The sequence below is a fragment of the Adiantum capillus-veneris genome, chromosome 6 (genome assembly GCF_014529385.1).
Source record: "Adiantum capillus-veneris isolate H3 chromosome 6, ASM1452938v2, whole genome shotgun sequence".
Lineage (NCBI taxonomy): Eukaryota > Viridiplantae > Streptophyta > Polypodiopsida > Polypodiales > Pteridaceae > Adiantum > Adiantum capillus-veneris.
In genome coordinates this window covers 15,255,324-15,278,258 of record NC_140936.1, presented here as the reverse complement: position 1 = coordinate 15,278,258, position 22,935 = coordinate 15,255,324, and the positions used below count along the sequence as shown (strand labels likewise).

General features: G+C 43.0%; 2 protein-coding genes across 2 annotated transcripts in view; both read right to left on the bottom strand.

Annotated features, from left to right (window-relative positions):
* Window positions 1–22,935, bottom strand: part of HEN2 (RNA helicase, ATP-dependent, SK12/DOB1 protein) — an 89,353-nt gene that overhangs the window by 41,852 nt on the left and 24,566 nt on the right. The window contains exons 2-7 of the mRNA XM_086514015.1: window positions 14,674–14,988; window positions 14,476–14,580; window positions 14,325–14,393; window positions 12,434–12,601; window positions 12,266–12,337; window positions 12,073–12,189 (exon numbers count right to left, since the gene is read on the bottom strand). Of these exons, the coding sequence (XP_086370141.1) occupies window positions 12,073–12,189; window positions 12,266–12,337; window positions 12,434–12,601; window positions 14,325–14,393; window positions 14,476–14,580; window positions 14,674–14,988 (846 nt within the window). The remainder of the gene's footprint in view (window positions 1–12,072; window positions 12,190–12,265; window positions 12,338–12,433; window positions 12,602–14,324; window positions 14,394–14,475; window positions 14,581–14,673; window positions 14,989–22,935) is intronic.
* LOC147455182 (uncharacterized) lies at window positions 16,297–16,956 on the bottom strand. The gene has a single exon (XM_086515163.1). It carries the CDS (start codon window positions 16,954–16,956, stop codon window positions 16,297–16,299), a length of 660 nt encoding a protein of 219 aa, XP_086371289.1.

Genomic DNA, 22,935 nt, shown 5'->3' with positions numbered 1-22,935 from the left:
GGGCGGTAGACTTTACTTTAAACCTTGATTTAGCTTTCACCCATTATTAGTCGTCTATTTTACCTGTACTTTCAAGACACAACAAAGGGGAGAGGGATACAGGCTGCTAGATTGCACCTGTATGAGTAGACGGACACCAGATTGGCCCCTAACTTAGGCGCCCCTTTCGGTATTTCTTTATTGTTCAAAAGAGGGAATAAACGCTGTGGTTCCCTACAAGCTGCCCCGCACAAACTCGGCTGAATTTCCACTGTTCCAGCCCGATTTCGACAGCATAACTGTACTAGAACCCTTCACGGTCAATATTCCCACGCATTAAATGACTTTCCCGACGCATACGGGCACTTTGCAAAACCTGGCGAGAATCTGCAGCACGCTGAATTCTCTGTTTTCAGCCCTGAAAATACGTCAGATCACCTGTACAGCGGTCCCCTTGCGTCCCCGAACCTCCTGGGGGTATTAGGGTCCGTTTAGGGCCAAAACCCTAAACCTGCAAAAATACACAGCAGGCTGTAATTTACTGTCTCGGGCTCCGTTTCGCGTGCCGGTCGCATCCGTAGCAAGTCCTCGAGCTCCCGCACCTGTAGGGCTACTTGCCCTTTGAATCGGACGAGATTTCTGGCGTGAAACCTCTCCGAATTCACCTGTACCTGCGGGGGGATTAGCCGCTAGCTAATCCAGTACCTGTGCAAGAGGCTCTTGCCTCGGCAATCGCGCATGAACCCACACAATTGTACATTGGTCAAATGAAGAGCCCACTAGAGGGGCATAACATACTGCCAAAGGGGAGAGAGAGAGCAGTGCATAGCGTGCAGGGCATCACTCCTGGCACCGCACTGTGCATAAGAGGGAAAGCAAGCACTCCATAGCTCTTAACCTGTGACAAAAACTGAAAATGAGGCTCTCCCCCTCCTAAATTCAGTGCCACTTCTTGTTGCATGAGGAAAGTGCACCAGAAGGTGCCGCTTGGCACATTTATAAGCATTTTCCCGTTTCGGGGTTGCCGTCTAAAAATATCCCAACCGGTTTCCCAGTTGACTTCACGGCAGAGTAAGAAAATGTTCCCCTTGTCATTCCGGAGGTAATGACGTCAACACAATTTCAGGTCCCAAAATAGCAGTTCCCTAAATTTTAGGAGATGCTGCCATTGTATCTGTCTAGGTCATCCGACCCTCTTTGTACACTGCGGCCACATCTAGAACTGAAATGTAGCCTTTGTAGCAAAGGATTCCACCCTGGCTAGTCAATGACCCCACTTGGCTAACCATAGTCCTTGTCCAACTTTAGTGCTCTCTTGCCCTTAGGCCTGGACTCCCTCTGGACAGTTCCACACTAGCTATGCAATGCAGGGCAGTTAGATTTCCCGAGGGGTGTTTCCAAAAAGTGAAAGTAAATAGATAATAAGAAAGAAATCAACAAAAAGGATAGATCGTAGTCACACGCTGGTGACATACCCCCCTCTTGAAATCTCAAACGTCCTCGTTTGCATCTATGTCGTTCATGCTCCTAGTCAACACTGATGTATTCAACACCTGTCGACACATGTACGACACATACATGCTCATTGTCAACCCTGGTGTATTCAACACCTCGTCGACTCATGTATTGCCTGCGTGTGAACCCTGTCCCAATGACATAGTGGTAGCTTCGCACTCTGCCATTGCTTTGAGTCACTAACGTTCCAATGACAAAATGGTAGCTGCACATTTTGCCACTGTCTTATAGTACACGTTGGATCCCGTAACACTTTCGAGCATACCCAAACCGACAGTTTAAGAATGCAGTTACACATGTACTCCTCAATAGAAGCAATCATTGTATCCTTGACAAACTGACAAGAAATACTCACTTCTATAGCACTAACCAAACTTTTGGACATTCCATAAGAGCAATTGCCAAACTGACAATCTGTACAGCTCTAACATTCATGTAACAGGTATTTGATTTGAGCTCACTTTAAATACCATATACATCATTTGTTTCAGAAGCCATTGTCACACTGACAATCCATGTAGCTTTGAAACTCAAGGGGTCAAGGTAGGTTGCAAATCCAAGGCTTCCAGGTAAAGTGATAACACAGTTGGTGACTCTGCAAGTTCACCTTCTTCCATCCACTTAGCATCCATTGGTGGATAGTTTCTGAACTTTACCAAGTAACGCCTAGCAACCTTGCCTTTCACTTTCCTTTCTTTGTGTGCCAAAATCTGTTCAGGGACCAAGATCTCGCCAAGTTCCTCGACTTCCGACTGATCTTCAGCTGGCATATCTTCTGGCACGTCACCCACATAGGGTCTGAGAAGACTCACATGAAACGCATTGTGAATCTTCCAACTGTCAGGCAATTTCAGCCTATATGCAACATCACTGATTATGTCGCATACTTGAAAAGGCCCATAGTAACGCATGCTGAGCTTTGGAAACAGTCTTTCTTTGCCCTGCATCTTCTTTAACCTTGCCTTTTCAAAGCGTAAAAGCACCCAATCACCAAGTGAATATACCACTTCACGACGGTGACGATCAGCTGCTTTCTTTTGCTTTGCCTGAGTCTTTTCTAAGGCCACTTTGACCTTCTTGTACATTTCATCCATGTCCTGAACATACTTATCTGCTTCAAATATCTTGTCCTTTCTATGCAGTATGGGAGGAACTTTCTTGCCACCTTCAACTATCTCAAAAGGTGCCTTGCCAGTTGATGAATGCACTGTATTATTGTATGCCTACTCCACCAATGGCAAATACTGCTCCCACTTTCCTTTATGCTCTGACACATAGCACTTCAGCAGATCTAGGACAGTAGAATTTGCCTCTTCTGACTGCCCATCTGTTTGAGGATGAAATGACGAAGAGAATTTGAGCGTGGTGCCCATATTCTCAAACAAGCCTCTCCAGAACAAACTTGTCATGCGTGGATCACGGTCGCTAACAATCGACTGTGGCATGCCATGATACTTGAAAATATTGCTCATAAACAAGCGTGCCATCTGATCTGGCTTTATCTTCTTCTTGACAGGAATAAAATGAGCCTGTTTGCTGAATCTGCAAATAATGGTCCAAATACCATCGTTTCCTATCTGCGTTCTCGGAAGATCAAAGATAAAATCCATAGCAATACTTTCCCATGGTTTATCTGGAATAGGTAGTGGTTGCAATAACCCTGGTGCCTTTTCCCTGTGAAACTTGACCTTTTGGCATATTAGGCATTCTCGCACAAAGGCATCCACATCTCTTCTCAATGTAGGCCAATAGAAGAATGTTTCAACCGCTTTAACTGTAGCATCGATACCACGATGCCCTGCATACGGTGGGACATGACTCTCTTCCATAACTTTGCGTCGCAATGGCTTTGTGACACACAATCTGCCATGCATCATCCTGAACCCGTCTTTAAGAAGATAGTGTTCATGACGTTGTCCTTGCATTAGCTGCTCGAAGACCCTTGCAAAATCTTCTTCATTTTCATACTGTTCTCTCATATCATCAAGTTCATGATGATAAGGAATTGACACAGTTGATATTTGTGGCTTCCTTGACAAGGCATCAGCCACAACGTTCTTCTTGCCTTCCATATGCACAATCTGAAAATGGAACATGGACAAGATATTTGCCCATCGCATATGCTTCTCAGATAACTTTGTTTGTGTCAAGAAGTATCGCAAGGTCTGATGATCCGTTTGGACAACGAAATCTGCACCTAGCAGGTAGTGTTTCCAACTTAAGAGCGCATGAATCACAGCCAGTAACTCTTTCTCATAGACCTGCATGGTCATCTCTGGCCCTTGCAAAATTCTGCTCTCATAGGCTACTACCCTGCCATCTTGCATTAGCACTGCACCAATGCTACTACCACAGGCATCACACCGGACCACAAATGACTTCCTGAGATCTGGCAACACAATGACTGGATCTGAAGTCATCTTTTCCTTTAAGAGATTAAAAGCTGAAATCTCTTTTTGTGTCCATGTAAAGGTGACTGCCTTCTTTTGAGGAGCATGTAAAGGTGAAGCAATCTCAGCGAAATTTCGGATAAACCTTCTGTAATAGGAGCATAGTCCCAAAAAGCTTCGGACATCATGCACCGTCTTCAAATTTGGCCATGACTTGATTGCTTCAACTTTTGCAGGATCCATTCTGACACCATCCTTTGAGACAATGTGTCCCAGAAAGTGAATCTCTTCCAGAAAAAACTCACTTTTCTTTGCATTGATGAGCAACCTATGACTGCGTAGCTCTTTGAACACAATGGCCAAGTGATGCCTATGCTCCTCTTCATTCTTTGAGTAGACTATCATGTCATCAAAGAATGTACCAACAAATTACTGGTGTGGATGGAAAATTTTGTCCATCATCTTATTGAATGTAGCAGGAGCATTTGTGAGACCAAAGGGCATCACTAAAAATTCGTAAAGGCCAAACGTCGTTCTAAAAGCAGTCTTGTGCACATCCTCTGATCTAATGCGGATCTGATGGTACCCACTCTTTAGATCTATCCTGCTAAACATAGCTGCTCCTTCTAATTTGTCCATAATATCATCAATTCTAGGTATAGGGAACCTATTCTTGATGGTATTCTTGTTCAGTGCACGGTAGTCGATGCACATATGCCATGAGCCATCCTTTTTCTGCACCAACAACACTGGAGAACAGAATGGAGATGAACTGGGCTGAATCAGCCCCTTTTCTAACAACTCCTGTACTTGGCCCATTATCTCTTTCTGCTGAGCCGCACTAACCCTGTACGGAGGCTTATTTGGTGGGCTACTGCCTGGCACCAAATCTATCGCATGGTCCTCGGGTCTCTCTGGCGGTAATTGAGACGGTAATGAATCGGAAAAACAGTCACTGTACTGTTGTAAAAACATTGACCTTTCTTTATCCAGCACAGATAAATTTGATTCATCACAATCTGACACTTCACGTGAAAAAACCAAGTACACAGAAAGATGCTTTTTCATTACAGAAGTAATAGCAGAAGCTGATACAGTCGGAATAGACTCCCCTTTAAGCTTTACATCCAGAATGTGAGTCTTTCCCCTGCTCTGTACAGTGATCTTTTTGTTGTAGGCATCCATGATTCCCTGTACACGAAACAACCAAGGAATACCTAACAACACATCACATCCGTCGAGTGGCATGATGTAAAATTCTTCAACATCTACATAGGACTGGATGTGTAGACGCAACTTTCCAATGATGGGTGTCACAGCCTCTGTATGGCCAGGACATGCCAAACCTGCCTCTGCTGTATACCCCATCTCTTCAGGTCTGATTCCCAACTTTGAAGCCAATTCTGGGGAAATGACATTGGCTTTGGCACCTGGATCAAAGAAGATAAGCACTGTTTGATCTCTGACCTTTCCCCATGCTCTGCAAAGCTCACTTGCATCTGAATTTGGCTTGTCGCCCACCATATCTCGCACTAGACCAGCCATGGGCTTCTTTCCTTTCTTGTCTTCCTTGTCATCAGAATCAGCTGGCCTTTTCTTTGTAGGACAATTGTAAGCAATGTGGCCAGGCTGCTCACATATAAAGCATTTGTTCTCTGTCCTCAGGACCTTCTTTTGCTCTTCTGACTTGTGAGGAAAACGTCTTTTCCATTTCTTTGCTGGTCCTTTTTCTGATTCAGCCGTAGCTTTATGTTTCCCTGCGTTGGCTGACTCCTGAGTCCCTTTAGGAGCCTCATTGGGAACGTGCTTCTTGGCTGAATTTTTCTTGCCTGATCCTGCCTTGACGCCAGTGTTAAATTCACAATCTTCTCCCTTGAGCAAACCATTCCCAGTGTTTGCTACCTCGATGAGCTGCGTCAAAGTAGTGACTTTTGTCTTCGTGCAGTATTTTCTCAATCCTTTGGGTAGGCCACAACAGTATTTTTCAATCTGTTCTGTCAATGGCACAAACCTATAGGAAGTTACTGGAAGTAGAGCTTTCCAAAACTTCCGATTGTAATCATCCAGATTTCTGCAAGTGGCAGCATTTAGCAGGTGCCATTCTGTCATGACATCTGCTTCAAAGTCATCAGATAACCATGTTGCTGCAAAAATCTGCTTAAAGTAAATCCATGTGGACGGAGCTTGCCCTGAAAGCAATAAAGTTGTCCACCATTGTCCCGCATTCCCTGTCAAGAAAGTGGCTGCCTTGCGGACCTTTGAAGCCTCTGTAAAGTTTCCCCCTGAATAGGCCTTGTCAAACTGCTGGAGGAATGAGAGAGCCTTCTTCCTGTCATCAAACCCTGTAAAGGTCGTGAATGTCACACCTTTGCCACCTTCTTTGTACGGAGTTGGCCTCTCCAACGACGTTAAATTGTCATACGGAAGTGACTGAAACATGGGAACACTATTAGGGTTCATCTGTGTTCCTTGGCCGCTATTAACTTGACCTGGAAATGCCATATTTGGCTGCTGATTTGTAATTCCAGCCATACCAAAATTTGCCTGTGGCATCCCAAATTGGCCCTGAGTGCTCTGAAAGCCTGGTAGCATGCCTGTGACACCATACATGGGGTTAGGCATCATCGTTTGAGCACCCCCGAACACTGTTCCTGGAGTGTAAAACTGATTTCTAGGTGCATGACTAGCCATGCTCTGGAATATCGATCCACCTCCAAAATAGCCAGGGTGTACTGAAGGTGGTGGGAAGACCTGTTGCATAGCCTGTAGGTTGCTTCCCTGCCCATTAGAACCAGCTATAGGTGCTGAAAGGTGGCGGGCTGAACTGGTACAGCTTGAAAGACTGGCATCTCAGCCACCTGTTCTTGCACCTTAGGCATAGGTTGTGGAGATTGCATGTTCTCCGTCAAGTGTACAGGTGTTTCCATTGACTGTGCGGTATGAATCACCTGTGCTCGAGCCTTAACAGGCTTTTGAATATGATCCAGTGACCCAACTTGCTGAGACGGAACAGGAGGTTGCAGAAAGGCTAAAAACCTTGGGTTCTGCATTACTTGTGTAAACATAGCCACAACAGTAGCCAACTGGGTCCTGAATATATCGTCATCTGTCTGTGGTGGTCTTGAGGACTCACCCACTTCATGTGTCTGTTGACCCTGTGAAGAGGAAACCTCTTCAGTCACATCATCTGGTCTGTCAGCCATAATTGCAATTCCCTGTGTCTGGTCTATAATCGCCTGTGTCTTCAAGCCTAAAACTGACCAAGGCTCACTTCTATGGGAAAAAGTGATTTAATCCCGGCAATGGAACCATGAAACCGGCCTGTTCAATCCAAAAAGGGTGGTAGACTTTACTTTAAACCTTGATTTAGCTTTCACCCATTATTAGTCGTCTATTTTACCTGTACTTTCAAGACACAACAAAGGGGAGAGGGATACAGGCTGCTAGATTGCACCTGTATGAGTAGACGGACACCAGATTGGCCCCTAACTTAGGCGCCCCTTTCGGTATTTCTTTATTGTTCAAAAGAGGGAATAAACGTTGTGGTTCCCTACAAGCTGCCCCGCACAAACTCGGCTGAATTTCCACTGTTCCAGCCCGATTTCGGCAGCATAACTGTACCAGAACCCTTCACGGTCAGTATTCCCACGCATTAAATGACTTTCCCGACGCATACGGGCACTTTGCAAAACCTGGCGAGAATCTGCAGCACGCTGAATTCTCTGTTTTCAGCCCTGAAAATGCGCCAGATCACCTGTACAGCGGTCCCCTTGCGTCCCCGAACCTCCTGGGGGTATTAGGGTCCGTTTAGGGCCAAAACCCTAAACCTGCAAAAATACACAGCAGGCTGTAATTTACTGTCTCGGGCTCCGTTTCGCGTGCCGGTCGCATCCGTAGCAAGTCCTCGAGCTCCCGCACCTGTAGGGCTACTTGCCCTTTGAATCGGACGAGATTTCAGGCGTGAAACCTCTCCGAATTCACCTGTACCTGCAGGGGGATTAGCCGCTAGCTAATCCAGTACCTGTGCAAGAGGCTCTTGCCTCAGCAATCGTGCATGAACCCACACAACTGTACATTGGTCAAATGAAGAGCCCACTAGAGGGGCATAACATACTGCCAAAGGGGAGAGAGAGGGCAGTGCGTAGCGTGCAGGGCATCACTCCTGGCACCGCACTGTGCATAAGAGGGAAAGCAAGCACTCCATAGCTCTTAACCTGTGACAAAAACTGAAAATGAGGCTCTCCCCCTCCTAAATTCAGCACCACTTCTTGTTGCATGAGGAAAGTGCACCAGAAGGTGCCACTTGGCACGTTTATAAGCATTTTCCCGTTTCGGGGTTGCCGTCTAAAAATATCCCAACCGGTTGCCCAGTTGACTTCACGGCAGAGTAAGAAAATGTTCCCCTTGTCATTCCGGAGGTAATGACGTCAACACAATTTCAGGTCCCAAAATAGCAGTTCCCTAAATTTTAGGAGATGCTGCCATTGTATCTGTCTAGGTCATCCGACCCTCTTTGTACACTGCGGCCACATCTAGAACTGAAATGTAGCCTTTGTAGCAAAGGATTCCACTTTGGCTAGTCAATGACCCCACTTGGCTAACCATAGTCCTTGTCCAACTTTAGTGCTCTCTTGCCCTCAAGCCTGGACTCCCGCTGGACAGTTCCACACTAGCTATGCAATGCAGGGCAGTTAGATTTCCCGAGGGGTGTTTCCAAAAAGTGAAAGTAAATAGATAATAAGAAAGAAATCAACAAAAAGGATAGATAGTAGTCACACGCTGGTGACAGGGGAAGTGCTTTGGATGCGGGGAACAAGGACATATCTCCGGGAAGTGCCCTAAAAGGGAACAGAAAGAACAGAATGATAAAGACGATGACGGGCCTGAGAGTTCGAGAGCAGCTGAGGAACGTGGCAGAAAAGGCAGATAGAAAAGCAGAACTGGTACCACATGGCGTGGGATCTGCACCGAATCTAATGAATGAAAGTACAAACTTTGCCGCTTTTGGGGCAAAGTGAAGGATCAGGAAGCTCTTTTGAAGGAGCCAAGGCCAACTTCTTTTCACTTGGAATTGGCGGCTCGATTTGAAATTATGCACGACAGACTGACACCACAGGCGGAGGTAGTTCGACTAGCACCCGGACGGGATGTTGCCATTACATCGAGCATTGGCAAACTTCGTTTGCAATGACAAGAGTGTGCAGGGCACGCGAGTGATGTTCTACTCGCGAGTGTACCACAAGAACTATGCCGTGGTTGACTACCGGGCCGAGAAAGCGACTTTGACAAATGAAGGGCTCAGAGATTGTACTTGATGAACTTCAGTTTTTCTTTACTCATTCTTATGGGAGAGACCTGAACGATGGATAAAGGTTGAATATGTTTTGACCTGAACAAAAGAACGCCAAGATTTTTCTCCACACTCATGCCGATTGCTTTTTAGAAGGGCCTAAAGATCATACCATTGATCTGATACCTGGAAGCACACCACCAAACCGGCCACCTTACCGTGTGAGCCGAGTACAGAATAAAAAGATTATGAACCCAGTGAAAGACCTCTTGGGAAAAGGGTCTTGTCCAGCATAGTACTTCACCGTATTGCTCTCCATTGTTGTTGGATTTGAAGAAAGACGGATCTTGGAGAATGTGCATCGATTATAGAGCTCTCAACAAAATCACCATCAAGAACAGATTTCCGATTCCTAGGATCGATGATATACTCGACAGGTTACAAGGATCCTCATGCTTCAACAGGATTGACCTGAAGAGTGGATATCATCAAATTCGAATCGCGCCGGAAGACGTCTACAAGACAGCCTTTCGGACATCACAAAGTGATGACGTGGCTACCGACAGCAAAAACCCTAATTTCTACCAGAAACCCTAAAAATCTTGCAAACCCTTATTTCTGTCAGAAACCCTAATTTTACAAAAACCCTAATTTCTAGAAACCCTAGCCCTAACTTCTCGCTGAAAACCCTAACTAACTGGAAACCCTAATTTCTGGCGGGGAAATGCCACGTGGCAACAGGTACGGATTTTCGGGATTTGAGGCGCGAATCACGGAGCTGAAAGAAAGCTGAGCGACACAATTTGCCTAGCTTTTTGGCTACGTGGAGAATTGGATGAGAGAGAGAGTTGAATTGCTTTATTTTTTTTTTCTCTCATTGAGAGAGAGAGAGAGAGAGAGAGAGAGAGAGAGAGAGAGAGAGAGAGAGAGAGAGAGAGAATGTGCTTTTGCTTTTAAAGCTTTTGGGGCTTTGCTTTTGGGCATCCCTTGTAACATTTAAATATGCGGTGAGGGCCTCACTTCTCAGAGCATATGGACGCAGAGTCTGAGAGTGAAACCCTAACTGCTCTTGTACTCTGACATTGATTTTAATACAGAAAGAAATACCGAAAGGGGCGCCAGTCTTTGGGGCCAATATCTCTAGGCACGGAACTCCGTCGGGCCAGTGCAAATCTATGTGATCTGTGAATTGTTTGAAGTGGTTATTTGGTGCGATCGCGATTGATTCTTGACTTGGAGTGTCCAAGTCTGTTACATCTATTGGCATAAACCCTCTGATTCCTGCCCAAAAACAGTAAATTCAGCACGCTGTATTTATTGGTTTTTGCCCTGTTTTCAGCCCTAAGCAGTCCCCGAATTGTCCTCTGCCAGTGGGGATGGTTCTGGCGTCTGTATGGCTGAAAAACAGTCAGAATACGGCACATAACGAGCGCTGAAAATTGCACCTGTACGGTGAGGTTATCACCCTCACGGGTGCCTGCTTTTCGAGTAGCAGTCAGCTACTCCTGTTCCTGCTCAAGAAGGCTCTTGCCTCAGCACAAAAGCATGAAACCACACAACTGTACATCAGTCAAATGAAGAGCCCTCTTGTGGGGCATCACATAACTGTACGTAGGGGAGAGAGAGAGAGCAGTGTGTAGTGTGCAGGTCATCACTCCTAGCACCACACTGTACATAGAGGAAAGGAAGCACTCCATAGCTCTTAACCTGTGAGACACGTTTCACAATGAGCCCTCCCAGCTACAAAATTCAGTGTCCATTTTTTTGCTAGAGAAAAGTGCACAGAAGTGTGCCACTTGGCGCGATTACAAGCATTTTCCCGTTTCGGGGTTGCCGCCTAAAAATCTCCCGATTGGTTGCCCAGTTGACTTTGCGGCAGAGTCCTAAAATGTTCCCCTTGTCATTCCGAAGGTAATGTCGCGAACACATTTCATGGCCTAAAATAGCAGTTTCCTAAATTTTAGGAGATGCTCCCGTTGGGCTCCCACTGGTCTTCTGACCATCTATCCCCATTGGGAGTCGGGACCGCATCCAGAAATGCAATGTGACCCAACTGTCGGGTATTTTCCTTTGGTGGTCCCACCTTGACTTTATGCCTTTATTGAGTTCACTTCCTAGTATCCACCAACCTGCGAAGTGCGACGGGGGTACCTACATGATCTTGAACTGAGCCTAGACATCCTCTTACTATACGAATTCCAGTGCCAGCCAACTTCCCATCTGCGAGTGAAACTACCGTTCACATTGGCCATACAATGTCCGACCATTTGCAACTTCAAAATGAGGGTCTCAAAAATAAAACAAAAATCATTGGAAAAGAAACCAACAACTAAGGTTAGGAATTGCCGCGTCCTCGTGACATAGTTAACAATTGCCACGTCCTCGTGGCAGAAGCTCTATACCTAGGGGTTCAGAATGCACACTATATTGGGTATAGAAACATTACTGCATAATCTAGTTAGATCCATCTGGTACCATAGTGTGTGGCTGGGACCATTTACCACGATCTGTTATATCTAGTTTCCCTAGTGCAGTTATATGAATAAAATGGTTTATAAAGTCCAAGCCACAATTTGTTCTATCTAGTCTCTAGTGCCAACAATATGAATGAAATGGTTTAAGTAACTCCATCATCACAAGCGTGAAAGGTAAAACTTTCAAAGTATGCTCATAATTTTTTCATCTTTAATATTGTATTGAAACAAGATTTGAGAAAGGGTGTGGCAGCGTTATTCCCCCTAGCAGCACCTGAGATAAGTATGTCTGATGAAATCAAAGCATCACATTTTTTAGTGCAGCAGAGTGATCAAACAAAAAGGAAAAATTTGTTTCCACAAAATCAATATAACACAGACAGATCCTGTTAATCTAACAAGCATGTCCTGAAAGAGCTGTTACCAGCCGGCCAGGGGCTAGAAACACCAGTATACGCTCTGGTCGCAAAATTTCTGACATCATTTGCTTCTCCAGCTGCACAATTTGTAGCCGTAACCTGTGATATTCTGCTATCGAGTCCTGTTGTCAAGAGAAAGCTTCAGTATAACAGTTCACTGTGTTGTGTCAGGGGAGCGGTCAGACTAATATGGTGTACCTCTCCTACTGTATCTAGTGTTGCTGCTTCTTTCTCCAATTTTGAGACTTTGTCTTTTACATCTGGTAAGGCCTATCATAGAAACTTTGTAAGGTAACTTAACTCATCAAATGCAATTATGGTGAAACAAGAGTAAGCTATTATGACTCACCAAATTCATCATAATACCTTATCGTGCTGAAACTGATGAAAAGAATTCTTTATAACATATTCAGCATCAAATTGTCCTTCTGTGCGACTCATCAGATTGAGCAGTGTAAAATAGCTAAGCCTAAATGTGCTAACCAATGGAGCAGGCTTTCCTAGCACCAGTTCTTTGCAGGTTTTCATGTCCATCTGTAATATTACAACAAAGACAAGCATTAAGAACAGGCTGCTCAAGTGCCCAAAAAAGCATCACGTCCGAAGCAAATTTCAGAGAGTGAACTCATTTTCTTAAAAATGTATGTAGGGAAGCTGTTCATTGAGCAAATTCTTAAACAAAAATGTATCCGTCTGTAGGGATAAAATAACAGCTTTGTTGGCAGGAATAGACATTTTAAACAAAAGGCACAAACGTGCTAGGGCCATTTTGCTGTGCGATGCTGATTTGCTACACGTCTGGCTTCTCCTCCTCAACGCACTGGTGGCCCTGCCTTCCTTGCCAACCTTATGGATGCCGCCAGTGCTTTCTCGGGTCAATATTGCACCCAGACTGGTTTTTTTATCACAATGCTGCTCGCTATCAGCATCGACAGAGCCCAAACCCCCCCCCCCCCCCCCAAATTAAAAAAAAAAAGCCAATCTCTGTGTTACATGATGATCTTCTGGTGGATGGGGTTCAGCCGCCGTGCTGTCCCAGTGGTCGTGTGAGAGTGAACAGCAGAAGAGAATATGAAGGTACACTGGAGGACATCATCCTGCTTGGAAAAGGTACTTTTATAATTTATTGCCGTTTTCTCATTACAGGAGCTTGCCTCTTAGGGTCATCAGTCGCACTCCTCTCACTTTTGGAGACAGACTGATTTTTCTGCATCCATTCCTCATTAGCTGCTTTGGAGGATAGAGGCCAAGTCCATAAGTCCCGTATGAAATTGCTTTTCCAGAGCAACCTGCACAGTTTTGGCCGGCAGCCATGTTAGGGAGATGGTTTCTATTTTTGGCATACCATTACCCTGCAGAAAGTTAGCCCACGCGGCACTTTACATGCAAGCACAAGTCCAAGCGGAAAGCCAAGTCCATTGTTCCACGCATGAACTCAAGGTCCAAGACCCAACGGAACACCAAGTCTAATAAGGACACCTAGAAAACGGTGTCAAATTATGAAGTCCCCGTTGCAAAAATTGAGAATAAACCACAAGAGCGGTCAAAAAGGTGACACAAAGCATCTTGACTAGGAGATATGCCACTTTTCCATCAAACTGCCAATGAAGGTCGACTAAATCTCTCTCAAACAACTTTCCTAACACCTTATGCACCACTAAGCATGCTAGCTATTGTGATGAATATCCACATCTAGTTTGCTCCTTACCCAAGCTGTAAAATTTGTATGCTACCAACAACCTTTAAAGCATAGGGCTCATCGTCTCTAAAGCATCACAGCTAGCACAGTCCCCATGCCCACAGTCAAAGCATGTTGTGCAGTGAACCTGATACGTAATCTCCCCCAAATGCTCATATGAGCAACCCTCGTGACACAATCCAAATTATAAACAACCAGTACAATCAAATAATATTCACGATGTTAGGATTTTATGGAAGGCTACACGAGTTTTTTTGTTTATATCATAAAGTTCCAATTACATAGACTCAAATGCCTGGGCTCTATCATAGCCTTAAACATGATCAATGCAGGTAATAACATATTTCCAGCTTCTTGACTGTCAAATCATGTTACAAAAACTTAAAACCCCCAAGCACTCACTAAATATTTCTTGACAAGCTCTATCATAGCCTTAAAACATGATCAATGCAGGTAATAACATATTTCCAGCTTCTTGACTGTCAAATCATGTTACAAAAACTTAAAACCCCCAAGCACTCACTAAATATTTCTTGATAACCTCTTAGGAGACTTTACCTGCTCATCTATCATTATTATAGAGATCCCCCTCTCGTCTTTACCACGACGACCAGCTCTTCCACTCATCTGCAAAGTACAAACATTAATAACCCCAGACACAGCTGCAGATGAACTTAAAAAATCTTCATAAATAGCAAGACTTACTAACCTGAATGTACTCTCCTGAGGACATCCAGCGGTGACTATCCCCATCCCACTTTCGAACTGCTGTGAATACAACAGTTTTGGCAGGCATATTTAAACCCATAGCAAACTGCAAAACGGGCAAACCTTCTTGATTCAGTCAAATTGATTATGTCTATAACCAATAAGAAATTATGTTGAACCTTTTGAAACAAGAGGTTACCGTTTCTGTGGCAAAAAGTGCTTTAATTAAGCCTTCTTGAAAGAGAATCTCCACCACCTCTTTCACAATAGGCAGGAGACCTGAATGATGCATTGCTATCCCTTTCTCCAAAAGTGGTAGAATTGACTTTATAGGGGCAAGTTCTCTATCCTCCTCATTCAAACATTGTATTGCATTCTTAAACACGTCGTTTACAACACCTTTTTCGTCTTCACTATTGAAATCAATTTTGGATGTTGACATCGCATACTGTTCGCATTCACGCCTACTGAAGCTGAACACAATAACAGGCTGAAACTTCCTCTCTTTGATCATCTAATGCAGAGATACACACAACATAATCAATCAACAAGGTAAAGTTACTCTCACAATTATCTCAGAGCAGAAACTAATGACCTAACCATCCTTATTTGCAACATACATTTGATTGATTCTATAATGCAAAGTTCTCAACATACAGAACAGTGAAGCAGATTATAGAGACAGATCAGTCCCCTCTCAATGCAAAAAAGCTGGTCTAAGGGTGCTCTCAGCCACGAAACCGCAGCCACAAGTCACCCTCTTGCTGGCTGAAAAACGCAGCCTCCAACAGCCACTCTTCATGCTCCTGATCCGCTAGGCGTCGTCAAGCCTAGGCTTTGATACCATGTCAAAGTGCAAGGGGAGGCATGTTGACAAGGCACCTCCCCGGGGGGGTTTGGTTTTTTTTTTTTTTTTTGTGTGTGTGTGTGTGGGGTGGGGGGGGGGGGGGGGGGGGGGGGGGGGGGGGGGGGGGGGGGTAAGAGAGAGAGAGAGAGAGATGAAATGTTAAATTAAACACCTTCAAAAGGCCAAAATGACCTATGAATCAAAAGTTACATCCCAATAGAATCTGATACTCTGTCTAGAAAGCTATGAAAATAGAAAATGAACAGAAATATACCTTCATAAGTTCAGAATAGTCTAAACTCACGAATTATAAGAGGGAATAAAGCACTCATAAAACTATAAAAGCAAGGGACACAAGAAAAGAAAAGAAAGAACAAAAACAAACAAACTAAATCACTTTGTGTGCTACGAAACAAAACTAGATAAAACAAAACATTATTAACCTAAAAATGTTTTTAGAAAAGGCATGCGTAAAATAAGTTGACGCAACTTACTTGCTTAAAACAAGTACTCTAAGCAAAAAAGCATAAGACATCTTAAAAACTTAATCCTAGAAATCAAACTTTACACAACGACTTCTAAAGGAACACGTTCTTAAGTCCTCAGGTAAGCTAAATACGAAATCGAAAATTGAATACTACTACAAACCTACGAAGAGCAAAGATCCAAACTCGACAATATGCGACCTCAACTTCGTTGCTTGTCCAAACAGGAAGAATAAGATTATCACCTTTATCATGCATAGCTTGGACAACATCCCTACTCACGTCGTCAGTGCCCAAGAGTAGGTGCAAGTTTGTATAGAGGTCATTCATGCTTTGAACGTACTCTACAAAACCGACGAGTTGAGTTTGTATCACCCTCCGTAGGTGATGGGCATACTCGGCCATGATAAAGGCTAGCAGCATTTGTCAAGCTATAGTAAAAATACTAGAAGCGCTAGAGATCAAAACAACAACATAAGGTGTTATTAAGTCAAACAATAAGTGGGCTTTTTAGCTCCCCACTTCTATTGAATTTACTACTGATTATCTTGAACATTCCAAAGGAAGAAACATTAAAAATAAACTTACTACGATGCAAAAATGAACAAACGTTTTTCATGGTTCTTTTGAATGAGTATCCTTTTTCAACTAGTAAAGAAATAAGATAGCAAGATTGAACAACAAAAGCAGATTTACCAGAACAAAGACGAGAAAATCTAAATAGTTGAGAGCAAATGACATCGTACTTAGCTAGAAGAGAAATGTTCGAAGAAATGTGAGACATATGGATGATATTTAGATTGGCATATTCTAATTCAAGGCGCTTATCATAGATATCTACTTCTAATCCCAAGGGAGTCTGAAAAATCTTAAGGTCTAAAAAGGCACAACAATCACTATTTGAAGTACAATTTAGTTTACAAAACTCCTTAGAATAAATGCCTCTGCCTCCAGAACTCGAATTCAAGTACATAAAATGTTGAAAAGAAGGAACGTCGGGAACAAAAAGGTCATCTACAAAGCATCTTACATTGCATAACTTGTGCAAAAATATTGGGCAAGTATTAGCAAGGACAAGACGCTCCATAAAATCAAACTCATAAGTAAAAAGATACAAATTAGCAAGAAAAACAGCACAATTGGTGCCCATAGGGATACCAATTGTTTGCTTGAAAAGAGAGTCGCCGATGGTTATATATAAATTGTCCAAAAGAAAATCTAACCATGATATGATATCAATGTCGTCTACAATCCTGGTGAATCTCTTTCTTCCTTTGTCTACATCTACATTCTTACTTTTCAGCCATAAGAAGTCAAAGTTCAAGGCTGACTTTTCTACTAGCAATGCCTTGTACCTATCCTTCTTGAGCTTGTACGCAAAAACTTTTGAAATAAGAGACTTGACTCTAAATTTAAGGTCCTCCAAATTTAGCTTTGTGTATAGTGTTGTAAAGTCAAAAATTTGGAGACATAAAGGAGAAGATTTCTCCTTAAGGCTTCTTGAAGAGTTCAAGAACTTTATAACAGGAATCACACCTACTGAATTATTTAAAATCCAACTTGAATCAGTAGGTACGTCTGCTTTCTTTAGCATATTTTTCCACAATTCATTTACGATAGGTAAAATGGCTTTGAAACAATAACTAAGCCATTTGGAAACATCGATCAAAGAGGTGTTAAGAAGCAGCTATAAATCTAGGCTTTATAGGGTTCTTCTGGAACTTCCAAACGGTATATAAAAAAGGTAATTTAGGTTGGCACTTGAAACCAAAAGACTTACAAAAGTTTTGATGTTTCAAGATAGTCTTTACATCGAAAGATCACAATCATTGTAAGTCGGAGAGTTTACTTCACCTAACAAGCATTCTAAATAGAACTTTTTGCACGTAACAACAAAGTTATTAGAGCACTTATCTACGTAAGAGATTACAAAATCACGATGAAATTTCCTAAGAGCATCACGATCAGAAGAAGATAAGCTAAAGATAAGCTATTCCTTCCTGAAGAAACTTTCCTAAAACAAGATGTTAATTTCAAAGAAGCTTTCTTGAGGACTACAGACTTCCAATGGGTAAAAACACCTTGAACTCCTAAAGACTCCTCAAACTTTACTATGAAACTAGAAATTCCTTTCTCTATGGCTTTGAGAAGGCAAGAGTCATTTGAGGAAGGGAGCTTATATTTAGTACCTCTTGAGAAAAGGTCTTTCAAGAAATCCGAAGGAAGAATAAAACAATCAACAGTAACTACATGACCCAATGCTCCATTTACGTAAGAAGAAAAAGCAGTTTTACTGCAAGGGCAATCAATACTTAAGATTGCTAGCCTTTCTTGCTTGTTAAGATTACGTCCGATGTCACTATAGTTGAAAGCTTTTGTCCTAAAGTTTTCACATATTTGAAAGCTATGACGGGATGGTTCCATACCTTTCTCACACAAGGAGGGAGAGCATCCAAAGCTTCTTGAGATCTCAAAATAGAGCTTAATCCAATCTTGTCCAAGTCAAGGGAGGTAAAGATAGTTATCAACAGATCTTTCTTTCCAACCAAGGGATTTTCCAGACTAGGACGACTTCAGAAATTTGCCTAGCAGTACTCTAAGTTGAATACTATGAGACTCTCTTAGCTCCAAATCTTCATAAGAGTAGTTCTCAAGGATATACAAGAGCTTAAATAGAATCCTTATATTATACCTTTCAAATAATTTATAAGAAAAAGAACTCAATTCCATGGCTCTAAATAGGTAAATCAATCTCTATATATACCTAGATGAATCCAGGATATACCCAGATTCACCCTTGAAGGAAAGTGTAAGGTATAGACTCATGGTAGTCACCCACGAGACAATATAACCATCAGCTCCATCATGCATAGTATTGACTAAATACCACGACATCCCCACTAACGTCGTCAGTGCCCAATAGTGGGTGTAGAACTAGGTACAAACATATGCTCCCAAACACAACACACACCAAACGCACACACACATGAGCATACATCAACACAAAGTTCAGAGTGTTGAGTTTCTGTCATGACTCCGGAGATCAAGGGCAGACTCAGCCATAATGAAGCCTAGCACTAAGAGAAGCGTTAAATTGGAAAAATTAGCACAAAAGAAAAGGTAGTTGATAGGGCATACGCACCACAAAAGATAGAAAGAATTAGCACAATATCAACTGGTCGTAACTCGGACGAAAACTTCACAATGTGAGGTCTGCATGTCCGCTATACGACTAAAAAATATACCTAGATGAATCCAGGATATACCCAGATTCACCCTTGAAGGAAAGTGCAAGGTATAGACTCATGGTAGTCACCCACGAGACAATATAACCATCAGCTCCATCATGCATACTATTGACTAAATACCACGACATCCCCACTAACGTCGTCAGTGCCCAATAGTGGGTGTAGAACTAGGTACAAACATATGCTCCCAAACACAACACACACCACACGCACACACACATGAGCATACATCAACACAAAGTTCAGAGTGCTGAGTTTCTGTCATGACTCCGGAGATCAAGGGCAGACTCAACCATAATGAAGCCTAGCACTAAGAGAAGCGTTAAATTGGAAAAATTAGCACAAAAGAAAAGGTAGTTGATAGGGCATACACACCACAAAAGATAGAAAGAATTAGCACAATATCAACTGGTCGTAACTCGGACGAAAACTTCACAATGTGAGGTCTGCATGTCCGCTATACGACTAAAAAATATACCTAGATTAATCCAGGATATACCCAGATTCACCCTTGAAGGAAAGTGCAAGGTATAGACTCATGGTAGTCACCCACGAGACAATATAACCATCAGCTCCATCATGCATAGTATTGACTAAATACCATGACATCCCCACTAACGTCGTCTGTTTGAAATCCCTATAAGTAAAAATTCTATGGTTAAAAGGGTCATCACTCTCAATTTTAGAGATTGAGGCCCTAGGGAGACCTTGTACTCTACTAGAAATAGTGTTGTGCAAGACAACTGGATTGATTTCAGGAATAGAAGGTGGATCTGAACAAGAACCTTTAGGAATCCAAGTTCTTTTAAACTGACTTGAAGGGAGAACTAACTCGGGTTTGGGATGTCTTCGCCAAAGCATAGGTTCCTTATGGTAAATTGTCTTATTTACGTAAAGAAGACTTTCCTTCCAAGTTGAAACCTTTAGGGAAAACAGTATGCAAAGTTCTCATCCAAAACAACTCTCGAGGCCATGCTGATTTATAAAACTCTTTAGAGTTTCTAAAATTACCCTCTATGTGCTCAATGGCAAAACAACGGAAAGACTCAAAGCCATGTTTTGCTATTGCCACATGCAAGGGTTTCACACTTTCACATACGGTGCTCTTACTTTGAACTTTTCTCACTTCTCTTACATGTTCCTAAAAACGGACAAAAGTTGTTCGAAAGGTTTGGCCAACATACATCATAGAACTATCATGAGTACTATAAATAACATAAATAACTTGAGAGGTATGAACCGGACTTAAAGGACAATCTACCACAAGATGTTTTTTCCTTAAACGCCTCAAACGATTGAGGGCTTTTATGGAAGAACTTGTGTAATGAGTACTAACTAAGACATTCTTGAAAGAAGCCCAATGAATAGGACCATCACCAAAAACATGCAAATTCTTCAGATTAGACTTAGCTCAAAACTTAAATCTTTCTTGATACAGATTATGACTACTTCCAGCTATTGAAGGTCGAAAAGACATACCTGAGAGTCATCAATATTGTTGGTTGAAGCTAAAGGAGGAGTAAAATCTATGTATGTCATACGTTCATTGGCCATTGAGAGGCATAACGAATCAAACATGGTAAACAGCGTAGGGGAGATGAGAGCTAGAGACTATCATATACATCAATACACGAGAGGAGTGGGGGAATAGGGGTAGACGCTCAAGGTGTACAATAGCTCATCTTAGAGAGCAAGCAATGGTCTCCGACGAAGGTGTCAATGTCCTCCATGCTAAGAAGCTTGGCAGGTCGTGCTCGATGTCAATCAATGATGATCCTAATCCACCTATGTATGCATCTCAGGTGATGTGAGCATCCCCGTAGTCTTGGAGTTGGGCTCGTCCTACTAGACAGCTCTTATCAAGTGATGTCTGAAACCGGCCTGTTCAATCCAAAAAGGGCGGTAGACTTTACTTTAAACCTTGATTTAGCTTTCACCCATTATTAGTCGTCTATTTTACATGTACTTTCAAGACGCAACAAAGGGGAGAGGGATACAGGCTGCTAGATTGCACCTGTATGAGTAGACCGACACCAGATTGGCCCCTAACTTAGGCGCCCCTTTCGGTATTTCTTTATTGTTCAAAAGAGGGAATAAACGTTGTGGTTCCCTACAAGCTGCCCCGCACAAACTAGGCTGAATTTCCACTGTTCCGGCCTGATTTCGGCAGCATAACTGTACTAGGACACTTCGCAGTCAGTATTCCCACGCATTAAATGACTTTCCCGACGCATACGGGCACTTTGCAAAACCTGGCGAGAATCTGCAGCACGCTGAATTCTCTGTTTTCAGCCCTTCTTCGCCGAGATCGACTTCGCGACTCGGTCTCGGCGACATCTGGTACACTCCGGGCAGCCATGGGCATCATCAACAGCAACATCTTCATGGCTGAAATTCGCAGCAGCCCATCCTTCTTGCTAGCGCTGGATTTTTCTGGTGCCCAAAGAGTGTGAGAGAGGTTTGCTTTTATTGTCTCTGGCAGCCGGCAAGAATAGGGCATACCTCCCTGGCAAAACTAAGGGAACTTTGGGGCGCTTAGGACTGAGGAGAGAGGATTCGCTGGGTTGCTGCCAAAAGAAGGGAGAGAGGGGTCGTGGGCTGCCAGGAAGAGCAAGAAGAGGGGGTGCTGGGTTTTTAGCTGCTTTATTTATCTGTGGCTGCCCACTTATTAAGTGGGCAGCCAACCTCTTTAAAAAATGGTGTAAACCTGCTAAAAATTCAGTAAAACCTTATAAACTGAAAGCAATGCTTACACAGCACTTCCCAGGCGTCCCTGGATGCAACCACATGCACGGACGTAATGCATACATAGACCTCTTTATGGAAAAGCATTTGCTTTCCAAAAAGCAACCCGCTTTTTCAAATAGCATCTGCTTTTCTCAAATTTTCCTTTGAACCCATCTTCATTCAAGTGCTTGCTCATCCTTGTGCACAATTCTAACGCAGTTCGGAATTTCCTCCCAACTATGGAATATTCCCTTCTCGATGCCACTGTCACCCACCTTGTGACGCATCAGGAATATCCATCGCCTAGTCCTTTCCTACCGAACTTAAGGTACAATCTCCTTCGTGACGCTCTATGTCACCCATCCTATGACGCATCAGAGATGTCCGTTCCCAGATGGTCAAAAACTTCTTCCCAATGCTCCCTGTCACCCATCTGATGTGATGCATCAGAAGTACCCGTTCCATGTGGCCTTACAGATATTCCCGTTCACAGTGCTCCCGTCATTACTCTGAATGACGCACTAGACATATCTATATCAAATGTCTCCAATGAGAAAAACACTCACTTAAAATTCCAATAATTCATTTAGAATTATTTTTCTAGTGTCCCAAGCGAGAAAACCCTCACACTTATAAATCCAATAATTCATTTAGATTATTTTTATGTCAGATAAAGTTAATTTAGCAACAGTCTTGGCTCAGAACGTTGTCAAGTGTGTAGTTTGCAGTTATCTCTATGTTTCCATCCGATCACTCATCGGAAGTGATTACAAAGGTATCAGAATAAAGTCTGCTCCATTGCCGTTTGCAAACCAAAGCACGATCCTATCAACATGGACGAAGCACCGGGAGATCACACTGTTGAAGGAGGAAATCCACCGAGCCCATCCACCCCCTGAGGAGACACATGCCCAATATGTGGTACCACAATTGGTATATTTGGTAGAATTACAAAGACAAAGGCGTTGCAACGGATGACAGAATTGACTCGAAAGCTTTGCATAGCTATTTGAGCACCCTAAATCCCCCGGCTAACCCTGTTATGCGACCCAACCTTCCCAGATTTATTTCTCTCTTCCACCCGATTCTTCCTCTTGTTATAAATTATAAACTGTGTCAAAAAATACTTAACTCATCTGCACAACATAATTTCA

Excerpts from the sequence above, each read along its gene's own strand:
- LOC147455182 (XM_086515163.1), bottom strand. The coding sequence starts at position 16,956 with ATGGGCACCAATTGTGCTGTTTTTCTTGCTAATTTGTATCTTTTTACT.